At 43.5% G+C, this 11,257-nt stretch overlaps 1 protein-coding gene across 1 annotated transcript in view; it reads right to left on the reverse strand.

The window, feature by feature from the left end:
* Positions 1-954: 954 nt before the first annotated feature.
* Positions 955-11,257, reverse strand: part of TM4SF4 (transmembrane 4 L six family member 4) — a 25,485-nt gene continuing 15,182 nt past the window's right edge. Inside the window, exons 4-5 of the mRNA XM_025870100.2 lie at positions 5,997-6,186; positions 955-1,569 (exon numbers count right to left, since the gene is read on the reverse strand). Coding sequence (XP_025725885.1) covers positions 1,552-1,569; positions 5,997-6,186 — 208 coding nt within the window. The 3' untranslated portion in view covers positions 955-1,551. The remainder of the gene's footprint in view (positions 1,570-5,996; positions 6,187-11,257) is intronic.

Genomic DNA, 11,257 nt, shown 5'->3' on the forward strand with positions numbered 1-11,257 from the left:
GTGCCTGTCAGTCTGTAGTCTAAGTCAATGGTTGCTCAAACTGGCTGGTTTTTAGCATCACCTGGTAGGCTTTTAAAAACTAAATAACAAAAGACAGGCTTTTATGCCTTATACCTAGATTTTCAGAGGCAGTAAGTCGAGGCTGGGGCGCAGGAATCATAAGAGGACATTTTTTAGGTGATTCTGTTGATCATGGTTGAGAACCAACATTCTACATTGACTTGAAACTGTGTGTGTATGTGTGTGTGTGTGTGTGAGTGATCTTAAGTGCCTATCTGCTCTCCTTTCTTCCTTCTGCCCATTACGTGCCAGATGGGGTCTTGACCTGATCCCAGACTTCTCCCTGTAGTGAGGGCAGAATCACAACCTGTAACCTTCATGTCTTCAGTGCCCAGGCCCCATGGCCAGCACTCAGGAGGTGACTGTTAATCGCTTTCTTGACGACTGTGAGAAACGTAGTTTCAGTGTGCCTGACCCACATAGTGCAGCGTCTCAGCTTGGCGGGTCCAGAAGTGAGGCTCTCTGGCGTGTACCTCTTCTGAGACCCTTTTAATTGTATGTTAGTCATGTTGACAATCCCACGGGCCTCCTTGTTTCACCTTGGCGAACTTCAAAATTTCTTGGCTGATGGGTTGCCTTTCAGCAGTAGGGAAATGGAGACTTAGAAAGTAACTCTCCCAGGATCCCCAGGCTCGTGTGTGGTAGAGCTAGCGTTTGAACTCAGATCAACAGAATGGATTTGACTCCTTATTAGTGCTTGACTCATAAAACCAAACTCAATGTCTTAATATAACACATAGAATTAATAATACCTATTACCTTAATCCTGGTCACATGCTGACAAAAATTATCACTGAAGTCAACTTTTTTAAAACATTGTTTTTTTTTTTCATCAAAAGAAGCCATTTGTAGAGAAGATGAAAAAAAGTGTGGTAGTCATTCAGTCTTTTCTCCTTCCTCCCAAACACACACAATCTTTATTATATCACCTTTGCAAATATAAGCAGGCTCAAAAGACTAGTCACAAGTAATTCAAAGGCAATAGGCCAAAAGACACCAAATAAAATTATTTATGATACATCAGTCATTCTGTTTTTTCTCCTAAATCTTGAAAACAAAAACTGGTCTTAGTTTCTCATTTTTAATGTGCTTTCCTCCGTTGAATTATGTAAAACTTCCAAAGATATAAACATCTCTATATACAAAGAAGCAGTATGGCAGTATATGTAACCTTACACATTTTTCCCTCAAAACAAATTATGATAAATCTGCTTTGAACCTGTTCTAGAAGGAAGCGAGTCTGAAAGATATATAAACCTAACTTAAGTGGCCAAACTATTTTTTATTTGAAAAAAGCATAAAAATCTGAGTTGAGCTAAGTTGCTTGGAAAGTGGAAGGAATAACTCTGCTCTCCCTAAGCTTTGTCAGTTAGGACGCAGATAGGAATTGCCAACCCCAGGAAGAATAAGTCTAATATAACATAATTCTAATAAGAATAAGTCTAATGTAAAGTCACATGCCGTCAAGTTAGAGCAGCTCATCAAGGAGATTTAAACTGGTCCGTCTCCCTAGAAGGTAGAAAAGTTAATTATGACATCATTCTTTTTTTTTTTTTTTTTGCTTCTCTCCTTCCCTTCCCCCTCCCTATCACCCCTCTTCTTCGTGATTACTCCTGCCCCATATTGGTTACCTATTGAATATTTTCAATACTTTTCTGACTGTTTCAGATCTTTTATCCATCACTTACCTGTGTTTAGGTTACAGGCTTCATTTTATTTTGCATCATTTATTATTATTATTTTTAAGATTTTTATTTATTTGAGAGAGAGCATGAGTGGGGGGGGAGGCGGCAGAGGGAGAAGGAGACTCCCCACTGATGCAGACTTGATCCTAGGACCCCGGAATCATGACCTGAGCTGAAGGCAGACACCTAACCGACTGAGCCACCCAGGTGCCCCGCATCATATATTATTAAAACATTTTTTGATAAGAGGCACAGAACTCAAGTGATGTATACAAAGTCACAACTAATAAGTAGAGGAGCGAGAATTTGAACCCAGGGAGGTTGACCTCGGAGACTGTGCTCCTCGCTCCTCTCCTTGATGCTCCTCTGCCTCACCAATGTTTCTATCAGTAAATAACAATCAGTACAATGTGCTGAGCCTTCTAACTGTTGATATGCATGCATATTTATCACCCCATGTTAGACATGCAGCAACCTCAGGAAGTAGATTTAACAACCACGTTCTGCAGACAAAGAAACGGTTGCGTGCAACGGACTTGGCCAAGATTGCACAGCCGGCACCCAACCCAGGTCCCATAGTTTGTATTTAAGGCATGTTTCCATCTATTACCTCATGGAAGGCCTGTGCCAGGCTCAGGGATCTCTCAGTAAATACTTTCTGCTTGAATGTGATGGCCCTGCACACTCTCTGGAAAGGGTCTGCAAGAGGCGGTCGGGGTAACTAAGACTCGGGAAGTGAGGAAGCTTGCTGGGGTCACTCAGCGAGGAGGTTGTGGAACTAGGCTGCAAGCCCAAGTCCCCCCACAGTGTCCCTCAGTGGGGGGGGTGCGCGATGCTGACCAGCTGTAGGAGAGGCAAGCCGCCAACAAGAAAGAAATCCTCAGCAGACCGATTGTTAAAAAATGCAGCTCTCATGGGCACTGAAATATCTGGTAGTGAAGTTTCATGATTATCTGCACATTACTTCCCAATGGTTCAGAAAGAGAGAGGACGCAGATGTGAACAGTTTGTGTATCCTAGGTGAAAATATGTAGGTGTTCCTCGTACTGTTCCTTTAAATTTTATGTAGATTTGAAGTTTTCTAAATAAAAAGTTGGAGAAGAAGGGAGGGAGGGAGGGGGCCTGAAGGGAGGGAGGAGGGGAGGGAGGGAGGAAGGGAGGGGAATTCAGGAGGTGTACATTCATCCTCAGATTCTCCGGTTCGCATGCATGGACAACTGTGGAGTCCTTCTACTGTCTTCTGACTATCAAGTGATTTATTCATTAATTGCTAAACTACACGGGCTCCTGGGTGGCTCAGTCAGTTAAGCAACTGCCTTTGGCTCAGGTCATGATCCCAGGGTCCTGGGATGGAGCCCAGCATTGGACTCCTTGCTCAGCATGGAGCCTACTTCTCCCTCTACCTCTATTGCTCCCCCTGCTTGTGCTTTCTCTCTCTAATAAGTAAATACAATCTTAAAAAAAATAAGAAAATAAAATTGCTAAACTACAGTATCTGTATAGATGACACTCACTGAAAAGATTCTATGTACTGGCACCTATGGGTATGTTTTAAAACTTACAGATAATCCTCAAATTGAATAAACTACTATCTTCTATTCAAAAGGCAGCTGTATTTGTCATAAATCTTGCAATGAAAATTTGCTTCCTAATTAAATATATGATTCTCTTCTGTGTAGACAGAAAAAGAAATAATGAAAGTATTTGAAATGAGCTGATTTAGCAAGCATGAATTCATTTTGGATGAATTACAAGATTTAGATGCTCAATATTCTTAACTGCTACTGTGAAAATAATTTTGATGGATTGCTAACTGGTAGTTTTCTTTCCTTCTCGTTTGTGTTTAAAGACCAAAACATTTAAATACAACACAATAGAATTGAAAATTTATAGCACCGGGGCGCCTGGGTGGCTCAGTCGTTAAGCATCTGCCTTCAGCTCGAGTCATGATTCCAGGGTCCTGGGATCGAGCCCCGCATCGGGCTCCCTGCTCAGTGGGGAGTCTGCTTCTCCCTCTCCCACTCCCCCTGCTTGTGTTCCCTCTCTCGCTCTGTCTCTCTCTGTCAAATAAATAAATAAAATCTTTAAAAAAAAATTTATAGCACCGGGGCGCCTGAATGGCATGGTCGGTTAAATGTCCGACTCTTGGTTTCAGCTCAGGTCGTGATCTCAGGGTCGTGAGATCAAGCTCCATGTCACGCCTCAGTGCTCAGCATGGAGTCTGCTTGAGATTCTCTCTCCCTCTGTCCCCCCCAAAATAAATAAATCAATCTTTGGAGGAAAAAAGAAAATTTATAGAACAAAAAATTCAATAGTGAGATTTATTTGTAATATACTCATTTTACACTTGATTTGGGGAACTTTTTATTTATATTTTGTATATTTTAAAATCTATGATTGTTAAACTTTTTTTCTTTGAATAATATAAGCTAGAAGGAAGGAAAAAAGTCAAAGTCTTCTTACTGATCATTTGAGTTGAGTAGGATTTCCTTTAGGTCTTTTTTTTAACTCATAGTGTTTCTTTTCTTATGTACATACATGTTTATTCTATATACTATTTTTGGTATCTTGCTCTTTTTATTTTTATCTTTTTTGGAAAGATTTTATTTTTAAGTAATCTCTATCCCCAATGTAGGGCTTGAAACTACAACCCAGAAGAGTCACATGCTCTTCCAACTGAGCCAGCCAGGCAGCCCTATATCTTGCTCTTTTAAAATAACACGATCTCTTGGGGGCGCCTGGGTGGCTCAGTCGTTAAGCGTCTGCCTTCGGCTCCGGTCATGATCCCAGGGTCCTGGGATCGAGCCCCGCATCGGGCTCCCTGCTCAGCAGGAAGCCTGCTTCTCCCTCTCCCACTCCCCCTGCTTGGGTTCCCTCTCTCGCTGTGTCTCTCTCTGTCAAATAAATAAATAAAATCTTTAAAAAAAATAACACTATCTCATAAGCATTTTCAGTATTATTATAGTTTTAAAAATATTTTTAAGATAGGGGGAATAAAAATGATAACAAAATAACTCTGAGAGGATATAGAAGAAATCAGGTGGACACTGGGGAACTGGGTGGATAGAAGACAGGGCAGGACACAGTTTTCCAACTGAATACCCCTGTATATTTCTGACACAGACAGAGTTTTTGACCTATATACATATAATGATTGTTAGAAATTTAGAGAAAATGATTTGAATCGTTTAAAATTGGGGCATAATATTATCTTAAGTAGATGGACCACAGTTCATATTTATTTACATAGTTCTTTCTTATGGAGCTCTCGAGTTCTGTTTAATTTTTTCCTCACACACCAATTTGTGTTTTTAAATATTTCCATGTGTGCTTGAACAATTGCTCGATCTGGCTTGGTCACTAGTTGAAATAATTGTACCGTCTTACTGCCCACAGGTTTATTTTTGTTTTTTATATAGTTGATAATTTACAATCACATTTGGAGACTAAACCCTCAGTGATTTCCTCTTATCCCCCCTACTTGAGAACCATTTCTCTCTTCTGTATCAGCAATCTCATCAAAATATAGGTTTTTGCCAGGGAAAAGACAATGCCCTGACATGAGTTTCACGTATTTCTTGACAACTTTATTTATTTATTTATTTATTAGAGAGAGAGAGAGAGAGAGAGCGAGAGAGAGAGAACGCATGCGCGCACACGAGCTGGAGGGAAAGGCAGAGGGAGAGGGAGAAGCAGACTCCCCGCTGAGCAGGGAGCCTGACTGGACGCGGGGCTCTATCCCAGGGCCCTGGGATCATGACCTGAGCCAGAGGCCGATGCTTAACTGATTGAGCCCCCCAGGCGCCCAGTTCTTGGCAACTTTAACCCATGGTCTAGATCTACTTAGGGAAGAGTGAGAATATTTTGGGCTGGACCATGACGTGTATTTGTTGTCAATATGTGCTTTTGAAAAATGCCCAATTCTTGGGGATCTTCATATAAATAATAATAAATGTTATTGTAAACGCCTACATGTATTCGGAGTCCTCTTCCTCCAGGACTGTGGTCAACTGTGTGGGAGACTGAAAAGTCTGGTCACCTTCAGGCTGTGTATATTAACACGCACAGAGAGTAGAACCGGGTTCTTGGCCGCACAAAGTCTTCGCTCCCCTGAGCTGATAGAGAGGGCCGCCTGGCCTTTCCAGCCTGGGTTTCTACAGCTGCCACCCTCCCCACCCGCTCTCCATCAGCATCGCTGGCCTGCCCTGGCCTCCTGCACATTGAGAAGAAAGCGCCAGGACCTCAACTTACCCCACAGCAGCCACAACACTGACAGTCCCCACACAAGGTTCCCAGGAGGCCGTTGACCACCTGGATGACACAGAGAAGCATCTGGATCCCTCCTACGACCAGCAGGATGGAGAAGAGGGTCAGATTCCAGGGCACCACGTCGACAGGCTCTTGGCACTTGCTCCATAAGCCCTCATCATTGAGGTAATCCCTGTCGGGGACATGAAGTTGAGAAAGGAGACATTTGTAAAATGTATGCAGTACCCTAGGCTAGAAAGACACCGTCATGATTTTCCTTTTACAATACTTTCCATCCCAAACATAAGCTCCATGAGAAAAATATCCCATAATAGGTGCCTGGGTGGCTCAGTTGGCTGGGCGTCTGCCTTAGGCTCAGATCATGATCCCAGAGTCCCGGGATCGAGTCCCGCATCGGGCTCCCAGCTCAGCAGGGAGTCTGCTTCTCCCTCTGACCCTACCCCCTCTCATGCTCTCTCTCTCTCATTCTCACTCTCAAATAAATAAAATCTTAAAAACAGAAAAATGTCCCATAATAACAATTTTAAAAACACCTAAAATTTTTTTAAGTATGTCCTATGTACCAGCCAGACCCTGTTCTAAACGTTGTACATATACCCACTCATTTTTCCCTATAGAAACCTTATGGTTCTTTTCTTCCATATCACAAATAAGGGCACAGAGGCACAGAGAGGTTAAGCGACTTGCCTCTGGGTCACACAGCTACTAAGTGACAGAGCAACTTTTGTGAGCTGACCAAAAGAATGGATGAATCCAGTATCTACTATGAGGCCAGGAAAATGAAGATACTGCAGGAGCAGACTCTCACCAATATTCATGGCCATTATCTTCCCTATTGTTAGGGACCATTTGGACTTTTGACAAATTTTCTGTCAAGTGTAGTGGCCCTCTGAAGCCATGTAAAGTATAATTGTGTCACGTAGCTTGGTTTTTAAAGGCCCAATTCTAGCCAAATTGTGAATTTGACTCAACTGTATTTTTGTTAACAGGCAAAGATTTAGTTACTGCCTTAAAATTCCTTAACTCCTTCCTTAGAAAAGGAAGAAATCATCTGCTGCCTTAAGACATAGTTTATAAAACTTTGAAATAGGAGAAACTGCAATATATTTATAATATACATATATATATATATATATTAGGAGTTCACTATAATATAAGGGGCATCGTGTCTTGAAGGAGAAATATGAAGTATATTATCTTTAAGACAGAAACAAGAGTAAAGTAGGTAAATGTTGTGGATTATTATAGTTTCTTCTCACATTCTTAGAGCTACAAATTGGTCTCTCCCTCTTCCTTTATGTATCCTCTATCCTTTCAAGGGCTCAGTGGGAAACTCCATCTGGCTACTAAAATAACATCTCCCTTATTGTTTCCAGATCTTTTTGATGACTCCTTTTTCTGACAAATTCTCCAGGGCATCAGTACTCATTTTAAATACATTCTGTATTAAGATTTTCAAAAATCTTTGGAATGATGGAAGATACCCTGGAGTTTAATAGAGCAGAAGGAATAAAAGAAAGAAGGAGCACTTTGCTCTTGATTTCAAAATAAGACATTGCATTGTTTGTAGCTTTGATTTACCTTTCCATAATTGCACATTTCCTAGCTGCTCATTAGCTGTGGGACTTGCATCCTTACTGCAAAGTGGGAATAACATCAAGTCATAGGGTTGCTGTGACAATCACATGAATTAATACTAGTGAAGTGCTTAGAACAGCGCCTAGCATGTAGTAAGTGCTCAATAAACACTAGTATTGTTATTATTTTACTTAATCTGAGCAGTGTGGTCTAAAGGAACGGGCTGGTATTTTGGATTCAGTTGGGCCTGGGTTCGAATGCAAGCATTCTTCTTAATAGCTGTGTATTCCTCATACAAGTCTTACCCCCCCACACCCTTAGCATCAGTTCTTTGTTTATAAAATGGGCTGAGAACAACCTCACTATTGTGAAGACTCATGAAGACAATATACCTTATGTATTGTATAAAACTTCCTTTTTTAATTATTTTTAAAAACTCATCTTTCTGTTCTGCATTTTTCTATGTAGCCCTTTCTGTCTTTACAATTTTCCAACTTGATTATAGACAGTCATAAAGGCGCAATAATTTCCAGGCACATTCTATCAAGCAAAGATTCTAAGAAGTACTTGGCAATGCCCAGTTCTTTCCCTCGGCAAGAGTCTCTGCAGAGATGGGACGACAGCGCCTCCTGGCGGTGAGATTGGCAAAACGCTCATGGGGGCTCTTGAAAGCGAGGGTCGAGTTTGGGTACCTGGAGAAATCCTCTCAGTCCCACCCCTGCTGCTGCCTCCCCGCCCACAAGCCGCCACGAATACCCCTTCCAGACCCTTCTACTCTCCTCCCAGACTCTCAGGCTCCGAGTCTCAGATGCTGGCAATGACTGCTGGGTGCAACTCTCCAACCCCAGGAGAGAGGGGGCCCTAATTTTTCATGGCCCCAGTTGCTAATCATGTTTCTGCATTCTGTGTAGCAAGGAGAGCCGAGGCAGTTTAAAGCCACTTAACTGGAGTTTTCAAGCATCTCATTATTGGGAAGGGCATTTCCACCCGAGCTGCAGCAATCCCATCCACATCCTGATAGAAAGCGATGGATTTCCTGAAACTCACTTCTCGCAAGCAACAAAGGTAGTGGATGGAAGGAACGGGGACCCCAAATGCGTCGCCCGGTGTGCTCTGCCTGCCTTATTCAGCGGCCACGGCCTCCAGAACAGACTCGCTGATGCTCCTCCTGCCCTTCGCTGGCTTTGGTAGCCTTCCTGCGCTTCTCAGCACTCCGTGTCCCTCTGGAACAGAGAACCCCCAAGACCCTGTGCTGCCATTGTCTGTCTGTGCACCTGTCTTCTTTCCAGGACCATACACCCACAGGAGCAGAGACCATGTCTCCTAAGTCTGCCCCCGGCTCTAGCACAGGGAGTCATCGGTCACCACCAGCAGCTATCATGTCCTGGTCCTGCCCACGTGCTGGGCCCTGGGCTAGCTGCTCCACAGCATCTTCCCCAATCCTGCAAGGAGAGGCTATTTTACTGGAACAGTGCCAGGCATAGAGTAGCCTTCATGAAATATTCACTGAATGAACAAACATACACAGATTAAGAACTTGGGTCTAGTAAATGGAGGTGCCGGGATTTGATCTTGGGTGTGACTCCACAGCCAATGTTCTTCATCATTACACAAACCCCCTCTGCTTGAGTAATTATATCCCTTCCGTATATTTGCAGTATGATTTATTTGTGAAATTGGATTTACACAATATATTTATAATAGCATGTCAATTAAGATTTACCTATACCATGGTAAAGAGACTATTCTCTTTGAACCTTCATGTGGCTGGCTAGAAATTAAAGCACAAAATCATTATAAAAGCATAACATTTCAGAAAGTTCTAATGCATAATAATGAATTCTGTTCACAGTCATGAGTTCTATTCATGAAAATGAATAATAAGGCTGAATGTTTAGCAAACAGCAAGTGGCAGCAATTGTGCCAAGTGCTTTCTGGACATCAGGTTATTTCATTCTTGCCTGCACCTGTGAAGTAGAGTTTGCCGTTACCCCCCGCACCCCCCTGACCGAGGAAGAGCTGAGAAGATTCATGCATTGCCGAAGATCACACCACTGGTATGTGGCAGAGGTGGGACTGGTTTCCAAGTCCAGTCAGGCCAAGGGCAAAGCTGCTTTAACATCCCTGAGTGTTGCCTGCTCCACGGAACATTGTGTGGCTTTCGACTCTAGGGAATGTGTTCAAGAGCAGCTCAGGGAGTTCCTTGCTGATGAGTAACCTTTGAAGTACAAATGCAGATGGTCTCAACTGAAAGTCCAGGCTGAACATTTATTGTATTCACTTCCACGTTTTGGTGTGAGAGAGCTCGCCTCACCTCACCTTTCCCGGGGAGCAGGGAGCGTTGCAGCCTGACCGGGGAGTACTGTGCTTGGCTATGTCCCTTGTCCCTCCCCCACTGCTACCCGTCCTTGGCCTTTCCTCTGGCTCTCTCTCCTGTAGCTGCCCCCATGCCCTGTGCAAGCTGCTTCCCTTTCAGCAGCTCAGGGTCAAGGCAGAGGTAGCCGATTGTCTCAGGAAGGAAGACCTTGGATGGGAGGAGGTCCTACTTCAAAGGAAGCCAGGAGGGTGTATCTCAAAATGTCCTAGGTTTCTTTTTCCTTCTAGAATGCTTCTTGAGTATGGTTCTCATGACAGAAAAAGTTAACTGTCTTTGCTCTTTTAATATGATTGCTAACAAACATCATTTCTGAAGGAAAAAAAACAAAAACAAAAACAACAGGCTACATTCTATGGCATGGCATTGAAGAGTCCTGAATTTTGTGCCCCAGGTTGGAAATCTCAGAGTCCACCTTAATAACCTCTGTGCTGTCTCCTCATACCTCATCCTGATGATTTCATCTCAGATGGTCTCTGAAATCTATGTCCTTCTTTTGAGCCCCAGTTCCACTGCCTTGCAGGTGTTTATAATCTTATCCGGATTACTACTCCAACCTCCTACTTTTCTCTCTTCGGTACTGGGCCCTTGTTCACCCTCCATATCACTGTCATCACGATCGTCCTAGAAACCCCAAGTGGTGGTGGCATGTCCTGCTTGAAGTCCTCTGCTGGTCCCTGAGGTCCCAAAGTTCTGGCCTGCCTGTCCATTGTACCCCCATGTGGTGTCCCCTTCTGTTGTTCTCCGCCATGTTCAGTCTGAGCTTCAGACTCACAGTGATGGCACATTCTCTGAGCATGTCGGCCTGCCCCGTGATTGTTTCAGGACCTGCTCTTCTCTCTGCCTGAAATGTGCTGCTCCTCCTTCTCTTAAGGTGCACCTTTGCTCATCTCTCCAAACCGGCCCTTGTCACCTCCTCAGAAAAGTTTCCCTCGCACTCTCATCCCTCTCTGCACTGTGAGGGTCTGGCCGGTGTGGGCCCCCTAACTAGCCCTGTGCTCACTGGGGCAGGGGCCACACGTCTCTCCTTCCCTGCTCCATGTCTGGGACACCCCTCAGCATAAAGTAGCATACCGGCCAAGTATTTGCTTTTTAAATTCTCCTTCTACTGATGACTAGCTATGGAGCCCTGGGCCACTTAACCTTTTTGAATTTCATTTTTTCTACTCCAGGGATAAGAATTCTCCTCAGATTTGTTACGAAGATTAAGTGAGATAATGCATGCAAAACCACTTAGCCCCTAAACATGGAGAAGGAGAAAGAGGAAGGGGAAGTGGGGGAGGAGGAGAGA

The sequence above is a fragment of the Callorhinus ursinus genome, unplaced genomic scaffold, assembly GCF_003265705.2.
Source record: "Callorhinus ursinus isolate GAN/ISIS: 27379988/994484 unplaced genomic scaffold, GSC_fseal_2.0 scaffold1, whole genome shotgun sequence".
In the NCBI taxonomy this organism is placed as follows: domain Eukaryota; kingdom Metazoa; phylum Chordata; class Mammalia; order Carnivora; family Otariidae; genus Callorhinus; species Callorhinus ursinus.